Source organism: Aulonocara sp. 'chitande type north' Nkhata Bay, linkage group LG15 (assembly GCF_057382095.1).
Source record: "Aulonocara sp. 'chitande type north' Nkhata Bay isolate Kocher_YH1m ecotype deep benthic linkage group LG15, A_spYH_male_GT1.1, whole genome shotgun sequence".
NCBI lineage: Eukaryota > Metazoa > Chordata > Actinopteri > Cichliformes > Cichlidae > Aulonocara > Aulonocara sp. 'chitande type north' Nkhata Bay.
The window spans coordinates 13,118,505-13,138,935 of NC_141358.1; the positions used below are offsets into that span (position 1 = coordinate 13,118,505).

Consider the following 20,431-nt stretch of genomic DNA (forward strand, 5'->3'; position numbering starts at 1 on the left):
TCCAAGTGAAACAGAAGAACAGAAAGCGTACCTTTCACTTGCTGTTGTGTGAGGGCCGGGTTTGACAGGACCACTGTAACCTGCGGTGTGGTCTGTACTGGAAAGTTGCTTAGCTGACAGCTGCTTTTGTCCTGGGCCTGCATTCAGTGGCTCTTTCACTGAACACGTGGAGAAGATGTGGCAAGAAGTTAATTATAGCAATGTTTCTATTTCCTTCATTAGGTAAAAGTACAAGTCCCTATTCATACACATTAACACAGTGCACATATACAGTAAATGTATACAGATAAAGGGCTTAGTCACTCTCCATTATCTGTTTTACTGCTCTAAATAGCTGAGCAGGTTTGTACGGAAAGGTTTGAGAGTGAGTAGTCATTTTCCACTCAAAACAGCAGGCGTATATTATGCTTTTTACCAAGCCCCACCACAGAGAATGTAAATCAGGTAAAATGTCAGCATGTGAATGGCTCCATTCATTCCCCTTTCAGAAAACTGCTTCAGCACTCGTGTCTATGCAGGACACGGAAGAAAATGAATGATGTGTTGTTGTTGTTGTTTTTCTATTTATCTTGTACATATTAAACAGTTCCTAATAAACCGGGTTACTAGCATTTCATAGTAAGCACAGTAAGGGTGCTTTTTTTTTTTTACTGCGATCTCTTGTACCGTAAGTTGAGCTTCATTAACATCTTTTCCCCTCTTCTTTACCATTTCGGTGTCCTTCTAAAGGCGGTAACCTGGTGAGAGATCCAGGTCTGAGGAGGCGTGCTCGTACTCCTGCCCCTGCCAGCCCCCTACGCGGTTTCACTGGGCTAGTAGGAGGTTTGGGTAAGGCTTTGAATGGATTGTCAGCATCACAGGGGACTGAAAACTTTGGCTTCTGGCAAAGCACAAACATCAAGTGCTGAGTATTAGCCAGAGGAAAAATTCACTTGAGACATCAGCACTTTTATAAGCAGAGAAATTTCATTGCATTTATTGCTTCCTTTGCATTTGTTTTTTAAAACTTAAATGCTATTTAATTAGCATATTTAGCATATTTAGCTGGTGCACAGAGGTGTACTGGCCTATTATCCAATTTATTGCTTTGCTTTACAAGTTTATTTATCCACTGAAGATTAGAAGCGTACATACTGAAAACTGACCCTTATTCTGGGATAACCTTCCTGCTTAGACTACAATGCATATTGTGTGTTTATGTGTGATAAGAACATACATGATCCAAAGGAGAGAGGCGAGTCCCTGAACCTGGCCTGGAGTCTGAAGCATCAAAACTTTGAGCATGAAGGCTACAGAGTAAAAAAAGACCCCAACAAAAACAAATGATTACTTTCATCGGAACCACAGTTTATTTTAGATCTTCACAGAAGTGCCATTTCTGACTAACCTAAAAGCAGAAGGTGGTCTGTTGTCACGAATAGATGCGCTCCCAAAAAGTTGTCTATGTCCATCTCTGGGAGTAAATGGCCGGTGAGTGGACTGAACTCGTAGGGACTGTCTGACCTCATTTACTATCTCTGCACACGTTTTCCTCAAAGCGTTGCGCCGGGGCATCAAGGGGCTGCAGATCTCATGTTTCGTCTCTGTAGAGGCCATATAGGCCTAACTGACATGTGTCAAGAAAGTCCACTGATGATTAAATAATGTCATTATATGTATAGATATAGGGTGTATCACTAATGGATACACAGAGGTACATGTTACCTTAAAATGAACAGTAGGTGTAAAAGAAGCAATGCAAAATCACCCTAAAGGCCTGTATTCAGTCTCACTTCAGTAAAAGTATGGAGACAAAATGTAAAGCATCAACAGCAAAAGCAGTAATTACCACAGCACAAGGATCCTCCTTACTGGATTATTGTTATTATAAATTAAGCTCCCTGTTATTTTATAAATGAATCGGTTAATTGGTGAATTAATAAAAACATCAGAATAAAATCAATGATTCCCATGAAAACTGGCCCATGCTGATAAACTGAAACACTTTCACTTATACATAAAAAAAACTAAATGGAGAAAAGAAAAACTTAAGAGGAACTAATTTTAAGCCACCTAATTAGCTAAACTATAATTGTTGTTAAATTACAAAATTCACACTAATTGTTTCTGCTCAGCTAAATGATCAGCTTTAACTAAATTATCATTAACGCTTCATCATATTTTATTAGACTATTCATTTTGTGTGTCCAATCTTTAACTGTACACACCTAGTAGCTAGAACTATCAGATGAATTGCAAACAACAGAACAAAAACCTGCAATCTAAAGTGAAATTTGATGAAGTAATTGTAAACCACAGGATTAAAGGTAAGTAATCTGTAAGACATACCTTAAGAGTATACTGAAGAAGCCTAATAGCAGACAAAGCTGCTATCAGAAGTTCAGATGGAACCAGGAAAGTACTAAAGTAGAGTTTTTGGTTTTGTTTAGTTTTCTGTGGAAGACTATATATATAAATATATTTACAAATAAATTATAAGTAATTAACTTTAAGATAACCTTTCCCTGAACCTAAAGACAAGCCCTGAGCTGGAAGTTCCTCTGCGCGTTCACGCTCCGTCTCCATGGCGACAAAGTGCCGCTATGGTAGCTTGAACAACAAACCCTGGAAAGATAATAAGCTAAGCATTCACCAAAGAATACTAAACTGCTTATTTATCCCTGTGAGAGCAGGAAAACCGAGTTATTTATTATGAATGAAAGCCTGAACATTAATTAAACGGTTATTGAAGAAAGCTGGAGCACTTACCGTTCGCCCCTTTAAGGTCCTCTAGGGGTAACAGTGGGGAAGCAGCAGTCGAGCCCTTAAAGTGGGATTTCACGGCCAAAAGAAAAAGGCAGCGATACCTGAAACTTGCTAAAACTGTTCTCGTTTTTGACAACAAGCTAGCCTGACGGTATCACGTGCACGAGCTCCAGTGAGTGCCCCCCTCTCTCTTCTCTCTCTCTCTCTCCCTCGCGACACGGTGACGCGCCTGCGCATGTTAGGAAGGAAACTGAAGCAAACGCGAGTTTCACTCAGAAATGTGAGGACATATATACATCAGTTGTTACAAGTTTTCCTAACTTAACACGTGCCAATAATTGGACTGATAAGTACAGTGAATTAACTAATGACCGAGGAAACTTGAAAACAATCAAAAGTATTTTATTTATGCAGGTGTTGCAGCTGGGAAAGCTGTGTGGATGCCAGCTCTGGCCCTGGATCGAAGACCTGTACATTCTTGTATGTATTTTCACTTTATTTTAGTTGCTACAATGAGGACATTAATATGCAGAGGCACACAAATGGGAACTGACTAATATAGCAAGATACTGATGGACATAAACCACACTATTTAACTACAATAGAACGCTTACACTTTTAAAAAAATGGTTTGGCCATTTGAATGAAAAGAGTATCAGTATTGCTTAGTATTCTTAATAGCATTTGCTATTAGTGTTATTTTTAACCTATTCTGCTATCAAGAGCATTTTCAGTCCTTTTTAATTCCGAGATAAAAGGCCTCTAAGATGACAGACACTTTGTGTTGAAAAATGTATAACCATTGTTCTTTTTTTCCCATTTAACTACATTAAAAAATATTGATTTATGCATTTATAACTTATCCGATATTCCAATCTATATAAACACTGATTAGGAAAACAGATTTTTAAAACCATATCACACACCGATCACATATCCAAAGCCCACAGCATTTCTTCATATGGCAGCATATGACTGCATATTACTATACAAATGTCTTACAGGTAGCTGAATCTCAGCTGCTTCTACAATTCTGCTACATTTGTTTTTTGTGTATCCATAATTTCATAAAGCTGGCAATTGTTACAAATCAGCACAGAATAGAAGTCATCGGTGCTGCACTCTAAAGAAGATTTCACAAAGTGAAGCATAGCAGTTCCAACCAACAGTGCATAAACTGTTATGCTAATTTCTGCTAATAATAGTTTATTTGGTTATCTGATCACTATTTGGGTACCTCCGATGTCTGTAGTTCTTCTGTTTTTGTGGCTGAGCTGTAGTAGAGGCCAGTGGTTATAGTTTTAGTTCCCCCTCTCACTCGTGTAAAAGCCACACAGGTCATCTATAATCCTGTAAGCCAGATGTCTTGTTCTCTCAGCCTATTGCTCTCAGCGACACAGATTGACAGCAGTATACACTAAATAGGAACAGTTTGTGGTGTAAAGAAAACTTCATTTCAGTTTTATTGAACATTACAAAGTTTGATCCCAGAAAAAATGCTTAAAAACACACAGAAACAAAAAACATTGGCTCATTATAGAATAAATAACAATCATATATTAGCAATATCCACAAATTATTTTCTTCTGCAATGTAAAAAAGTTAAAATATTCACTTCTGGCTAAGTTTGATTCGTTTTTACTGTCAACGAGATTGTCAGAGTCCTCCACCATTTTGTAGTTACACAAAGCGTGACGTTTCAGAAAATAAATAAATAAAAAATGGGAGGACCTAAAATGGCCGCATACTTACGTGGCGTTCATCAGCAAGAGTTTCACTCACACTTGTGGTCCACTGCAAGTTGGTCTTTAATGTTGGTCCCTGAACACACCATAAAAGACCAATAACTGGCTGTCCTCCTGACACATACTGGAGTTGTACATGGGAAAGCGACCTCCAGCCTTTACTCCCTCAGTCCATTCGAGTTAGCCAAGCTATCCCCACACTCTCTCCAAGCTTCATTTACTGCAAATGAAGCAGAGTGGAAGAAGGATTTGATCAATATTCATAGGAAAATTCAGAGTTCAGGAGGAGTACATGGTGCCGAAGTTCATTCATTCAACTCGCGCTTCGCTCTGGTTCTCTTTAACCTGTCTAAGATGGGCTGACCACTTTAAACACCAATCAGAACTGTCTGGATTTTCACATTCATCCACTCGTAAACCTTTTCCCCCTGGCTTTTTATTTTTTACACAGTGAAATATACATCTGAACAATCTTGTGAGTCCCTGGTTGGATTTAAATAGCCTTACATGCTTCAGTCTCTTGGATACAGTGAAAACGATTGGCCAGGAGTGCATGCTGTGCATGCCCAATCACAGGGCATCACCAAGGAGCCTGCCAGCCAATGGGAGGAAGAAGATGGTCTCTGTGATTTCATTGTCACTAAGGGAGGGGGTGAACATGCTGCCAGGACAGTTGGTGCAAACATGCTAAGCAGTGGACTCTATAATATTCGGAGTGTATATGTCTGAGATAACCTGTGGAGCCAGATCAAGAGTGTTGCCAGGAGAGAAGAACGCAGGGCGGGACTAAGAAGCTCCCCTCAGCAGGATCAACACAGTCCCTACACAGTGCAAACGAGCTCATAGTACACCCACGTCACTGTTATCGGTGCCGCTCACGTCAGGAATGAATGGGCTGATTTGTGAGAGCTGTCGTCCTGCTTGAAAGTGGCGTGTCTCCTTGGCAACCAGCTCCGTCTCTGTCCAGGAGCTTAGACTGACAGAAAACACTTAGCTCTTAGGACAGGAGCTTCTTCAAGCTGCCATTCATTCAGCTCTCTTCATACTTTCTTTTCACATATTTAATTCTAATAGTTTTTTTTTCTTCTTCATATTTTTTTTCTAAACTATCTGATATCTTGTTTGGGCATTGACTTATTTTGTGGTCTTTCCTCTGTACACCACCACAGTGGTTTTTAAATTAAACTGTCAGGATGTGATTAAAGTGCAGACTTGGGGATAACAAAAGTATTGCTTTAACTACACAGAAATTACCCCCATTTTTATACATAGTTTCCCTTTTTTCAGAGCCTCAAGCAATTTCATAGCCAGGTGAGGCCTGTTCAGTTGTTATTCAATGTGAAGTGTTGAACTTGCATGTAGTAGCTTTTCACTGGAATTTTTAGTATGAGTTCCAACGAGATGTCAGTTTAAGGAAGGCGATCAAAAATCTGATACCTTCTTTAAAGGAGTAAATGCACTAACCAGATTAGCAACATTAAAAGGCCATAAGACAACTAGAGTGGATGATGACAGAATTATTTCCGTGGTTAAGACAACTTAAAACAAAAACAAGATCTAAGCAAGTCAAGAACACTTTGGAGAGTTTAGGCATATTACTGTCAAAGTCAAGAGCCTCCTTCATGAATGGAAACACAGAGTGCTTACAACAAGGTGCAAACCACTGGTTACACTCAAGAACAAGTAGGCCTGATTAAGCTTCTTCTAATATCTAAAGCTTTTGTTAAACACCTTGAATCAAAGATTTTAAATTTAGTGATTGTAAAATCCCTTTCACATTATGACCTCACTCACACTACTTTTTAAAAACCTACTTGAAAACCCATTTTCATTCTTTGACATTTAAATCAGACTGTGTTGTATTATTCATTTTCTTCTAGCTGTAGTTTGGTCAGTGCCAGATCTTTTTAAACATGCTTATAAATAAAAAAAAAGTAAATTGTATATTGTATATTCTGGGTATAAAAACATTTTTATAAACCAAAAAAAGGTAAGGTTCCGATTGCCTTGGTTTGTTTTCCACCCTAAATGTTTCAGAGTAAAATAAGCACTCTGTGACTGTGCTATTCTTGCTTCCCAACAGCAGTTACCTCAGGTGCATTGCTTCTATGTTGAACTGGAGACATTGCATTGGATAAGTAAAGCCAACCAACAAGTGCTTTAAACCCGAATCCTTTTTAATGGCCAGCAGGAGGCGATACTTGTCGTTGACTTGTGATTGTGTGGTAGCCTTTTGGCTCCCTTGCGCAATGACCTCAGTAAACACTTTCATGGCAACTTTATGGGGTTAACTGCAGTTTCAGGTCAAGTTTTTTTTTATAACTTGTGGCCAGTATTTGAGTAAAAAAGGGACTATTATCTAGGTTATGCGTATGACAAACTGATGAATAGCCAATGAGCACACAGCCAGAGCCACGCCTTGCACCTCATATCACTAGGATGGCCACTGTGAAAACGTTTAGCTCAACCGTTCAAAACCGGACTTTATCAACCACTAAGTGGCGTCATGGTGGCTACGTCCAGCTTTTATACTGTCTATTGTCCCAAGCTCAAGCAGCCAGAATTGCTCACTATCTAACTTACACCATTCTTTCTTTTTTAATATCTGCCCTTCTTATAACTTTTGAGTCAGCTTTTCAGTATTCATCAAGTATCCATCTGACTAATGCTTTTATGAGGCAGCAGGTTGCCATTAATATGACAAAAATCAGCAGTGAGTTATTCTTAGGTTTTGTTCGTAGTCAGCAGCTTCTTTGTTGCTGACAGACGTAATTATGCTCTGACATTCTTGACTTTTGAGCACAATTGCCAGTAAAAGATTAAAGGTTCATCATTTTGTCCATCTTATGCCCAGTCATAAGATCTGTGATAAAGCAGGTTATTTCAAGAAGGTGTATTTTTTTGCACATTTTAAAGAAATATAAAGAAAGGAATATTTTATTTTATATTACTTGATCAGTCTTTTTAATTTTTTTTTATAGTAAAGCATACTCTAAATAAATATGTAGCCATTTAATTGTGTCTAGATGCATATACTGTATGTATTTGTTTATTTTATTTTTAAATGGAGCAGCACTTTTGTGCATGAGGCTGAGGTGACTTTCTGCACTTTCCATCTGAAGCTGAAGTGAGCAGAGAGCCAAGCATCCCTGCTGCCTGTCAGGACACTGTACACAGACATTCAAATAAAGCAGACATGCTGGGCAGACAGCCGCTGTCTTATCACTCATCTCTTTTTGTATGCATGGAAAATAAAATATCCCACACGCATGCTCTTGAATTCTGCATAAACAAGCCTCACCCGGATACTGATGTTTTGAATGCTCAAGATATTTTTGGAGGACAGATGGTATTATGGTGAACACACCTACTAGCTTTCACACCACTAGCATCAGATGATAGGCTATTTATCACTCTAAAATCTGTCAGGTTAATATGAGGCTAATAGCAAACTAGCATGGCAATGGTTCTTCCAGACTTCACTCATTTTCTTTTATTTGTTTAATAAGTATCAAAGCCATGATAAGCTGTGTGCTGCATGCACATGAATGTAGATCCATATTTATCATACACATAAGCCAGTGATTTTGATTTTCTCATCCAACTCTTGATATGAGCAGGTTTACCTTTGAAGAGTAGAGTTATCTGAAGGCGAGAGGAACTAGTTTTTGTTTCGCCTCAGATTACCATCATCCTGACAAATCCCAGTGAGGCGTATCCATCTCATTTAGTATGCTAATCAAAATGCGGGCTGCTCTGCCCTACCTTGATGAAGCTTATATCTTGTTCTATGAATAGATATGCGGCTGAGTGCTGACCTGCCGCCACGGTTCACCGTGTTCCTTCCCTGCACCGGTCCTCGCAGCGCTTTTCAACAAGGCCATCTGACCACACATGAAGATTTTTCAAATGCACACACAGTGACTGACTCATTCTAGCATGGCAGACTTCTTTTTTTCTTTTTAGCTGCGTCTCTTGTGATTAGGGTTTTAAAAAGAAGAATTAAAAAAAAATCAGTTTAAAAAGTGAGCATCAGGATGTCAGTTTGGCACTTACAATAGGCTTTTCACAACAAGCACCGCTGAGGCTGGTGAAGGCCATCCATGCCTGCTCCGGTCTTTAGCAGATTCTGTCCTTTTTCAGTCTTTGGTGTGCTCACCAGGGTCACATCTTTGAATTTATATTTGTGTGTCTTTTTGTATGTGTACTACAATAACTTTTCACTTGAAAGGCTTTTTGCTAATTTGTGTTACACAACCGATGGTGCAATTATGCTCTTTCATAAGGAGTAAAGGAAAGAAGAAATGGTGTGTCAGCTTTTAAATTTCCATTGCCATTCCTATAAAGTTTCTGATCTGCTGTTTTTGTGCTTGTCTTTTGTCACTTATAAGTTGCTTGAGTACCTTAAATTGAAACAAAGTGTTAGTTATCCTCTTTTTTTTTGTCGGCTTATATTCCTAGTCCTAGAAACTCTGGACCTTATTAGTAGCTAAAAAAAAACCCCTTATTGAATATCATTTTACTACTGTGACACATAATAAGTTTTTAAAACCTTTAACTTCAGTATATAGCCCACTGTGTTGTGTTAAATTAATAATTTTTTGAAAAAGAAAAAATATTCCTCTGACATACTCTACGAAAAATGTCTGAACCTTTTTGTGTTGACTATTACGTCCTATAGAGCCCGATACATTTACATTACAGCTCTCCAAAAAACACAGATTCAAAATACATGAAAAACTGAACAATGTGTTTTGCTGTGTTAACTAATAAAAGTAAAAATTACACAGATAAAGAAATAAAATGTGTTCAGAATTTACAAGTTGGTGATGATTCAACTCATGACTCATTAAGCACCATCAGTATGTTGCATAATGTAAAAGTGTTGGCCCACCCCTTGACCGTGTGCAGCCTATAATATCTAAAGTGTATTATTAACATATGCTTTTGGTCACTTCTGTATTTTGTTACTTTCATTAAATATTCTCCTTGTATGCTGTCATAAAAAGGTTTCACACCTTTTCAAGTACAGAAATGTAAAAAGTTGTTTTCATGGAACTGAACGTACAATCATTTTTCTCCCAAGGTCAGACTGTGTAATGCTCAGAGGATTTAACCCCCACCTCCCCAAAAAAGCCCAAGAGCCACATTTCAGTCTCTAACTACCTTCATTTAGGTCAGATTATTAATTTAAAGAAAAGCAATGGAAGATCTTGTAATTATGGGACTTGAACCACTGCAGAAATAAAACAAGCTTTAGAACATTTCATTCTTTGCTTATCTAAAGCTTAAAGATAATGTTTGTTTCTTACAATCATGAATTTTAATTCCTGGCCATTTGCCTTTGATTCATCTGGATTTTTAAGAATCTTCCCAAATGTGCCACATTTTTATACTTAAGCCATATCTGTTCCTCTTTCATTTAGAACGAAAATAAGAACCCTATTTGGAAAGGACAGTACATACAGTACTTACAAAATAAGAAAGGGAACTGTTACAGGATGTAACAGTTTGTTTGTTCTTTACAGCTGGATTTGTAAAAAGCTTTGGGAAAATTTTAGACCTAAGAGGTACATTAGTGTTTTGCGGGCAATGATGAGTCAAAACTCAAAAAAGAAGAATGTTTGAAAGTGTATTGCTGCATACAGACAGGGGTGACTGACATTGTTTGTCTTTTTTTTTTCTTGGTTATAGTGTGGAAAAACGTCCCCTTTGCCTACTGCTTCACTTGTAGATAGACACAAGAAGGCTGACCAATGTGGAAAATAAAACTGGAAAAAATATAGTTGCTCATACTGAGCATTCCCTCCTAAACCACATGTTGACCCCAAACCCCATTTTTAAACTAAAAGTAAACATCTACTAAACACAGTAAACAAAATCTAAAATAGTAAGAAAAAGAAACCCACCAGTAATACATGCTTTTCCAATTGCATGTCATTTTTCAGGAGATTTTATGGAGGTCCAAAGTAACATTCACCATATTAACTGCCACACAATATATCAAGAAGAGCTCCTCGTATGTCAAACCCCCCCCCCCCGCAGATTCTTTACTCCATTATGAGGATCATCCGTCCCTCCTGGGGGTGATACATCTGCTAGTGAGTAACCACACCATCGTAGCTGGCTTTCTTCTAGTATTACAGTAAAACCCTCCTTCTTTCTGCCTCCATGATTCCCCTGCTGCCTAAAGATGAGAAAAATGAGTTGCAAGCATATCTTAATTAAAGTCAATATTTAACAGCATTCATTTAATACACACATAAACAAAGCACAGATGTGCATGTGCAGGCTCTCATGCAATGGTGGTTATGCAAGTTAGAGTCCAAAGCCACGAGTTTTACTGTACATGAAGCCCCCCCCCCTCCTGCACAGCCTGCACGCAAACTTATAAACACACATGTTACGCAGGTGAGAAGAGTCTGGGAACTGTACAGTCACACAAGTTTAAACAGAGGGACGTGGGCACGCAAACACATGTGCATGCTGCCATACATATGATGAGGACAAAAATACAAATGGACATAAGATGGACATTTTTTGAGATGTAAGATGGATTTAGAATGAAGGCAATTAAGGTTCAGTTTTCAAAGCATCCCCTCTTTTTCCATACGCTGATGAAAACCAGGCAGCATCTGTTTTATATGTGTTTGTGTAGATTTGTATTAAAGTCTAATTTCTCTTAATGACTAACAGGAACCTTCGGGGTGAGAAGTATCGCAGTGGATGCTGACTTCACCTCTCAATAAGCTCATTCTTTACGGTAGATTAGCTTCTCTTTGTCTCACTGGCCAGCACACCATCAAAACCATTACTTAACGTACTAAGGAAACTGGGTGCACAAAGGCAGGGAAAAATGGAGACGGGGAGTAATGAAGCAATATACGCTTTCCCTGGTGGTTTTAATGTTGAGTGCTGGCCATAATTCACACCAGCACACACATGCACACACACTAACGCAAGACCAAATTTATGCACACTCATACACGCCTGTGCACATGCACAGAAAACAATAGTTTTATCTCGCTGGCTGTGTCTCTGTCTTTCCTACCCTCCATTTAGGTCAAAGAAGATATACAGACGTGTGAAACAGACTGCCCTTGACATTGTGGGTTGACATTTCTGTGCTGGATGGGGGAGGGTGAGGATCTACGCTGACCTGATTCACCCCCATATTAATCATTGTTATGGTACAGCATGACATTGATTTTTCAGAACGAGTGCACAAAACTGCTGTGAAATAATCTTGTTTGGTTACAGACGAGTTTTGTGAGATTTTTTCTTTTTATTTCAGTGTAACCTTTATGGTGAGTCTTGTACTCTACAATTGATAGAAGCTTGATTTCAAGCTTGGTTTAGACTATGTGACGGCTTGATCTGTTTCAAAGGGAAAACCTTGCTGTTGTTGTCGAGGTACCATCGAATACATTGCAGCCTCATAATATTTTTGACGACGAAAAAACCCGTTTTTTTTCTCTATGTTAATACTAAACACACATATGTAAATATACTAATATCAATTTAAGATTTTAGAACTAGACATTAGGTGATAAAGGTGATGATATCAGAGTACAAAACCAAAAAACAATAACCAAAAAAGTGTATAATAGGAGCGATACAGTCACGATAAGAAGACAGTACAACCTTGTTTATTTCTAAAGTTTTACATATCAGGATAAATGTAAAACTTCTCTGGTCCACAGCAGCATCTAAAATTATCTAAAACATCACACAGAATCCAGTATTTGATTGTCAAACCTGACTACACCCCATGGTTTAGTAGTTTGTAGAACCACCTTCAGCAGCAATTGAAGTCATGGTTTTCTGTATGATACTCTGTCATTGTGGATAAATTTTGGCCCACTCTTCTTGCCTATGTTGTTTCACTACATTGAGATATTGAGATTTGTGAGCATTTGTTTACAGCATACACTTAACTTACACTTAACTTACAACAACTATTTTGGTGAAAAGTCAACCATGCTAAACATGCTAACTAACTGAGGCCTGTAGCAACCGAATGGTAGCTCTTGGGCTTTGCACGGTCTGACCTTGGAGTGAATTTGCTGGACGTCCACTCTAGGGAAGACTAGGAATTGATCAACTTTAGGTTGTTTGGAAATGACCATATAACCTTTTCCAGATTGATGGCCAGCTGCAGATGCTTATCTAAGATCACTGCTGATGTCTTTCTTCCTTGATAACAATCACCTGAATGCTCTAGACCAGCAAACTATTAAAAGCCCTGCTTTTATAGATGCTTTTGTAGGTGCTTACATGTGCTGATGACCAGTTAATTAACTGCACATGGCTTTTACTTTCCTGTGTAACTAATGTTGTGTACTGATGTGTGCAGAATAGATAAATAAATAGATAGATGTGCGTGAGTACACGGATACCCTATGTCATCTATAACTCTGTATTCTGTTTGTTTTATCCTTTTGTCAGGCCTAACCTGTCATTATGAATAACCGCACTGGAAGCCAGAAGCCACGGTGACTCCTTGTCTCTGGGTTGCTTTTTTTTAAAATTACAAAGTTATTAATGCTTAAGCTTTTGGTTATGGTCCAAACATTTGCTGTATTATGTGCTGCCCGACCACATGTGACAGTGTGGTTGGTCATACTCATTATGAATGACTAAACCCAAAGGCGGGGTGAAAAACTGTCCATCCAGTGATCAAAGAACAGATTGGATTGGAGAACAGAGTTTAGACTAATGTAGAGGCAAAATCAATGGGGGAGGGGGTGAAATTTCTTTTCTCTAATGTGATGAATTTGTGTTTTAATGAACTAGAAGAGCATTTCTGCTCTGCGGCTGTTGCTTATCGCCTTTCAAAAAGGCAGACGCCTACCATAAGCTATCAACTAATTCTGTTTTCTTTGTAAAACTGCATGCATGCTTGAAAGGAATGAGTGGCATCAGCATTTCAAAGGCAAGCTTCCAGTTACTTGACTGGCACCTACCCACTACCGTACCTTGATTTCTTCTTTTGTCAGGTGATTTACATGCTCTCTCCTCCAGGTACTCCACAGCTCAATGACATGCATTTTGGGTTAAATAGCTGTTCCTGCTATAGGCAGGTAACTTGTCCAGGTACCCTATAATAGCTGGGGTAGGCTCCAAGAACTGCAGTTTTTTTAAAGTTAATTTTTCAACACCGGAGGTTGCTGCTCGGTTAGAAGTGACAAAATGTCTCATTCAAACCTCACACATTCAGATGCCATGAAATTAACTGAGTGTACTGTTCAGCTCAAGGACTGGATTTAAACCTACAGTCACTGAAACAGCTCATTTTGAACAGCTAATAAAAGCACTGAAGACAGATCAACCTGTTTGGTTTTAGAGCTAGGGACATTTGTATGGTTTACAGCGACTGTGACATATTATTCAGCAAAGGTTTGCCAATAAAGGACGCGACTAATCACATCCACACGCAGGCACACACTAAACTATCATAGTCTAGTTATTAATCTGGAGTAATGAACACACAATCTGTGAGGTTCATGTGGGTCAGTGGAGGATGATGCAAGACATGGCCACATATAGAGTATGATGCATAAGCCCTTAACATGATTAAATGTAATTATTTCACAAAGTGACCTTTAATGAAGAAATGTTGAGCACTATGCTAGTATGTTGTATCATATGACCCACTGCACACACATATAAAGCAGTCACATGCAGCCTCATGTTAGAATGGGAGGTAATACTCTCAAACCAAAGGCAGGCGGGGGATGGGAAATAGGGTTAGTGGGCTTATGCAACAGGAATGAGCACAAGATGAGCATGATGGCCCCTCATATGAGGAAAACAGGCTAGACGTGTGTGCTTGTGTGTGTCTGTGCGTGAGGAAGAGATGAACTCTATATCTTCTGGGCTGACAGGAGGAGATGAGGGCCGGACAGGCAGCTTTTCTGTTTCCTGATTATTCCACCTCATCTCCCTCACTGCATCCAACCCAGCATCAGCCTTACTCTTTCTCTGTGTGGAAGCAAAGCGTTCCTGACAGCAGAAAAAGAAAAAGAGAAAAAATACTGAAATGATATAAGAAAGAAGTGAGAGAATGAATGACGTGAAGAGAAATCTCTGTTAGTGAAATAAAGACACACCTGGGGAGTTTATTGTGTAATATGCAAAAGGTTTTCTCTGATTTTGAATTTGTCGGTGTTCATGAATAAATTAGACAGACACTCTAATAAAACTGAAGGTTCGTCATGTATCACCCAGATTACATCACTTGCTCAAGTCCAAAACAGATCAATGTGACAAAATGAAAAGCATCAATCAACACAATGATTTCCTTTCTTCTAACAGTCCACTCCAATCCTCCTGGTGCGTGAGGTTATCCAGTTTAGTCCCATCAATGACGGAGATAGAAAGAACAAAATCATTCAGGATCCATGGCAATGCTTCACTGAGGTAGATAACAAGAACGAGTGGAAACATCCATCACCCTTCACTGCAATTTTTTTTTAAGCTTTTAGCTAATTTTTTTCATCCTCCAAGCTTCACATGATGATTTATTTTCAGCTATTTTCTTTTCTCATTTGTACTAAAAGAGAAAAAAACAATTCTATGGAGTGAAATAACTGGAGAGGCCCATGCTCACCATTCATTCTCAGGTGTCAGGTTCTTTCTTGTAGCAGAGAGATGGAAAACATGAAGTGGTGATTTGTATTATAAAAAATGAAAATGTAACTTTGATGCATATTGGATGCCAAATTGAAAATGAAGTGAAACACCTACGTGGTTGCTTCATTTATTAAAGTAAAGCTTTGAAAGGTAAAAGTTCTCTATAGATGTAACAGAGGCTAATATGTTTAGATTCTCTTACAGTACCTTATTTTCCCCACACAACTGTGGCAGATTTAACCTGAGAAAACGTCCAGATATGTGTTGCTTGCTGCTTAAATGATCTTTAATTCCTTTTTTATAGGTTAAATATTTGAATGTAAAAAAAAGTTTCATTTATCCTTTTAAGCTTATGTTTGCTGGAGGCAGTAAAAGGAGAGAGGAAGGAGGGACACGTTCCGAGGTCTGTGGCCGGATTTGGATAAGGACAGGCGAATCAATAGAGCCGATCTATACTTTGATAGTCACAGGCTAGTCATTTGGTACAGTTTCCTTATTGGACATATTTTTACACTTCCTGTAATAAACATGTTTATTTATTCATACTCAACTATTCTAAGAAGCCCAACATCATCTGCTTTATGTATCTTAACTTAAAGTGCTTCAACTGATTTTATAGCCTTCAGAGAAATGTTCACACCTGATGTAAAGATCAGTACACAGCAGTGCTGCAAACAAACATAAGAAAACAACCATCGTTCTTATTAAAGCACAATTATGTAAATTTCAGGTTTTATGTATCAGGACAAAATAAAAAATTATCTGGTGCTTACCAGGTTCTAAAATTAGGTGAACAGAACATCAGATTCACAACAACACATGATATATGATGCCATGCCATTATTTATTTAACAAGAATTAGGCTAAAGTGCTGAAGCATAAGAAAGACTAATGCACTTGATTAACTGATCATCAGTATGTGTGAGCACTTCTATGAAAGAAGTTTGGGAGTTTGCATTCGGGTATGTGTTAGCACAAAGTCGAGGTGGAAAGATATCGTCAGTGATCAATTAGAGGGTTATGAGGCCATTTCCAAATTCACCCCAAATTCAGATTGTGCAAGAGCTACATCTCAGACTCTACAGGCCTCAGTTAGCATGTTAAATGTTAAAGTTCATGACAGTACATTTAGAAGACTGAGAAAGCATAGCTTGTTCCGAAGGTTTGCCAGGAGAAACCTTTTCCTCATTAAAATGAACATGGAAACATGGCTTAGGTTTGCAAAGTTGCATGTGAACACACAAGATATAACACAAAATATTAGTTGGACAGGTGAGTGCAAAGTGGAGATAAAACTAAATATTTTAGTTTTATCAGGCTCAACGGGAGCCTCCAGGCGACCCACCAGGCTTGTCCGGATGGGCGCGATGGAAATCCCGGACCATACCAAGTGAAGGTTGGCCATAGCCCTCCAAATCCACCAGATACTGAACTCCCCGTCCACGGCGCCGCGAGTCCATGATGCGCGTAATAGAATACGCGGGCAGGCCATCAATGAGCCGGGCGGGTGGCGGCGGCCTGGAAGGAGGGCACAGAGGACTGGACAGGTGTGGTTTCAACTGAGACACATGGAACACGTTGTGGATACGCATGCTACGTGGGAGCTGCAAATGGACCGAGACTGGGTTAACAACAGCCTCGACGGTAAAGGGTCCAATGCAAGCAGCTGGGCGGTCTCTAGGGCTGTGGGAAGCTTGGGTAATGCTACAAAATGTGCTGCTTTAGAGAAGCGATCGACAATAGACAGAATTACTGTGTTACCTGCCGAAGGTGGAAGTCCAGTAACAAAGTCGAGGGCAATGTGTGACCACGGTCGACCCGGGGTAGGGAGTGGATGAAGTAAGCCTGCGGGAGGAGTGTTTTGTGACTTATTTTGGGCGCAGGTAGTACAGGCTTTAACATATTCTCGGGCATCTTGGGCTAAAGATGGCCACCAGAAGGCGCGTTCCAGAAAGGCAATGGTGCGTTGGATTCCAGGGTGACATGAGAATCTTGCTGTGTGGGCCCATTGGGATCGTACGGACGAAGGGATGTAGAGCCGCCCCGGGGGTCCTGTCCCCGGATCAGGTTCGGTACGCTGGGCCCGCCGCACCATCGACTCAATCTCCCAAGTGAGGCCTCCTATGACACAGCCCGGAGGCAAGATCGACGCCACCTCCCGATCCCCCTCAGAGGGTGAAAACTGACGTGATAAAGCATCTGGTTTGACATTTCGGGACCCGGGCCTGTAAGTAATGGAGAAATTGAAACGGGTGAAGAAAAGCGCCCACCTGGCTTGACGTGCGTTGAGGCGTTTTGCTGCCTGAAGGTAGGCGAGGTTCTTGTGGTCGGTCCACACAATGAAAGGCTGTGCCGTCCCCTCTAGCCAATGCCGCCACTCCTCCAGTGCCAGTTTGATGGCGAGTAGCTCCCTGTCGCCAACATCGTAGTTTTGCTCTGCGGGTGAAAGCCGACGAGAGAAGTAAGCGCATGGATGGAGTTTACCTTCAGTTTTCTGAGAGAGGACGGCCCCCACGTCCATATCCGAGGTATCCACCTCCGCGATGAAGGGTTGGTTGAGATCCGGCTGGGAGAGGATAGGAGCGGAGGCAAACCGTTGTTTCAGATGATTGAACGCCTCCGTGGCTGCCTGTCCCCACTGGAACGGAACCTTAGGGTAAGTGAGGTAAGTAAGAGGTGAGACAATTTTGTTGAAGTCACGGATGAAACGGCGATAGAAATTTGCAAACCCCAAAAAACGTTGAAGCTGTTTGCCGTTTGGTGGTGTGGGCCACTCCAAAACCGCTTTGACCTTTCCAGGATCCGGTCTCAAGTTTCCCTGCTCAATTATGAATCCAAGGAAAGAAACAGTGGTTACATGAAACTCACACTTCTCTGCTTTGACAAAAAGGCGATTTTGCAACAATCTTTGTAACACCAGTTTGACATGTCTTTCGTGCTCTGACACTGACCTGGAGAAGATGAGTATATCGTCTAGGTAGACGAAAACAAAGTGGTTGAGGAAGTCTCTGAGGACGTCATTCACGAGGGCTTGGAAGACTGCCGGGGCATTTGTTAATCCAAAAGGCATGACAAGATATTCAAAATGTCCCAGATGGGTGTTGAAGGCCGTCTTCCACTCATCCCCTGCCCTAATGCGAACCAAATGGTAAGCACTCCGGAGGTCAAGTTTACTGAACATTTTCATCCCGTGGAGAAGCTCAAACGCTGAGGTCAGCAGGGGCAGCGGGTATTTATTTTTGACAGTGATTGCATTCAAGCCCCGATAGTCAACGCATGGCCGGAGGGACTTGTCCTTCTTGTCCACGAAGAAAAAACCCGATGCCAAAGGAGAGGTAGATGGCCGAATGATTCCCGCAGCCAGTGCGTCAGTAATGTACTCCTCCATGGCTTCTCTTTCTGGCTTTGTCAGGCTATAGAGTCGGCTAGTAGGCAACGGAGCTCCTGGTAACAAGTCAATGGCACAATCATAAGGCCGGTGTGGGGGAAGAGAACGGGCGCGATCCTTACTAAACACCTCCGCTAGTTCATGGTACACTGAAGGAACTGCTGTTAGGTCCGGAGGAGTCTGCGGGGGTGACGCGGAGGAGCCAATGGATGGAATGGCTGATTTTAAGCAAGTCATATGGCAACCCTCCCCCCATCTAGACACACAGCCCGCCTGCCAATCAATCAGTGGGTTATGCTGCAACAGCCATGGATAGCCCAGAACCAGAGGCGTCAGCGGAGCTTTGAAAACAAACAGACTGATTAATTCAGTGTGATTTCCAGACAAATACAGGGTGACTGGTTCAGAAACATGGGTGACATCAGGCAAACGCTGTCCATTCAGAGATGAGGCTCGAAGAGCATGGGGCAGAGGTTCAATAGTTAGGCCCAGTTTCTTAGCGAGTGATGCATCAATAAAACTCTGTTCGGCCCCTGAGTCTATCAAAGCCTTGAGTGAGTGAGTGGTGGCGTGAGCAGTGAGCTTAGCTGGTAACAAAAGATGAGGAGGGGAATGAGAGATGTTTATTTCGCCCACCAGTACCCCCGTTTCTAATGGCGGGCACGCCCTTTTGCTCGTGCGGGGCAAACGGCGATGAAATGTCCGTGACGGCCGCAGTATAAACACTCACCAGCCATGAAACGGCGCTGCCTCTCCGTTGGTGTAAGCCGGGCACGTCCAATCTGCATCGGCTCCGCCTCGCCGGGGCTCACATCCACCGAGGCCGGCTGTTGTGGTGAAGCAGCACTACCGGCAAAAATCCCAACACTGAGCGGAGCACTCTGGGAAGCTGAGTGTCGCGTCCCACGGCGCATTCGCAGGCGCTCGTCAACGTGAATGCACAGGGACATTAATGAGCTGAGAGATGATGGTAATTCCCTCGTCATGAGCTCATCCTTCAAATCCTCCGCAATATTGTTGAGCAGAACCTCTTCTCTCCACCCGGTTTCTACAGCGAGAATGCGGAAGTCAACCGAGAAGTCAGCCATAGTGCGTTTACCTTGTTTCAGATTTAGTAGACGGTGTGCAGCAGCAGAGGGCCCACCATCCCTTTCAAACACGCCTTTGAATTCAGTCAGGAAGTCGAGGTAGGAGACATTCAGCAGGGTTTTCAATAGTGCCTGAGCCCACTGGAGCGCGCGGTCTCGTAACAGCTGAACAAAGAAAGCAATCCGGGCACCGTCGCTGGCATACGTCCTGTTCTCCTGGGGGAAAAACAGGGAGACTTGGGCAAGAAAACCCGAACATTTCTCCAGCTCACCTGTAAACGGTTCGGGGCTTGGCATCATCCTCCCCGGGGCCTCTAGCCAGGCAGCGGGAGGGTCGGGGGGTGCAGCAGCGGCCTGGGGATTCGGAGATGGAGAGGGACTTACACGCGGAGATGGGTTTACGCTCGGAGAGGGCGAGCTTACCAGGGGTGTGCGCTGGGCGAGAGCCTGTGTAAGGGCGGAGAGCTCTTTATTGATATGGTGGAGCATCTTCTCGTGCCGCTCCAGCAGGGCTTCCTGAGTGAGGAGAGCCCGTTGAACAGGGTCAGAATCCGCTGAGTCCATAGTGGCTGGATCGTTCTGTCACAGATTAGTAGGCAGAGGACTCACTCGCAGGACTCTGAAGTTTAGAGAGAAGGTGAGGGTTTATTTGCAATGTGACACCAAGTGAGAATATATACATATATACAGTGGAACAGATAACACGGGGCTCCAGGGAGTAGTGCGGGGTCCGAAGGGAAGGTCCAAGACGGGGGTACACACACGCTCTTCTTCCACTTGATCCGTAACTCACTCAAAATGTCCACACTAAAAAGCTCACGCTCACTCAC

At 41.4% G+C, this 20,431-nt stretch overlaps 1 protein-coding gene and 1 long non-coding RNA gene across 5 annotated transcripts in view; one reads left to right on the forward strand and one right to left on the reverse strand.

The window, feature by feature from the left end:
• armc2 (armadillo repeat containing 2) overlaps nt 1–4,851 on the reverse strand; it is a 30,891-nt gene extending 26,040 nt beyond the window's left edge. Inside the window, exons 1-5 of one of the 3 annotated variants that reach the window (XM_086264276.1) lie at nt 2,749–4,851; nt 1,388–1,602; nt 1,217–1,289; nt 709–880; nt 32–158 (exon numbers count right to left, since the gene is read on the reverse strand). In XM_086264276.1, coding sequence (XP_086120402.1) covers nt 32–158; nt 709–880; nt 1,217–1,289; nt 1,388–1,596 — 581 coding nt within the window. In that variant the 5' untranslated portion in view covers nt 1,597–1,602; nt 2,749–4,851. Of the gene's footprint in view, nt 1–31; nt 159–708; nt 881–1,216; nt 1,290–1,387; nt 1,607–2,748 lie in introns of all 3 variants that reach the window. The other 2 variants (XM_086264275.1, XM_086264277.1) reach the window with 2 other exon arrangements.
• Nucleotides 2,558–20,431, forward strand: part of LOC147312712 (uncharacterized) — a 78,850-nt gene continuing 60,976 nt past the window's right edge. Inside the window, exons 1-4 of one of the 2 annotated variants that reach the window (XR_015125050.1) lie at nt 2,558–3,025; nt 3,160–3,225; nt 14,808–14,912; nt 15,475–15,573. This is a non-coding gene — a long non-coding RNA (uncharacterized LOC147312712). Of the gene's footprint in view, nt 3,026–3,159; nt 3,226–14,807; nt 14,913–15,474; nt 15,574–20,431 lie in introns of those variants that run through there. The other variant, XR_015125051.1, reaches the window with a different exon arrangement.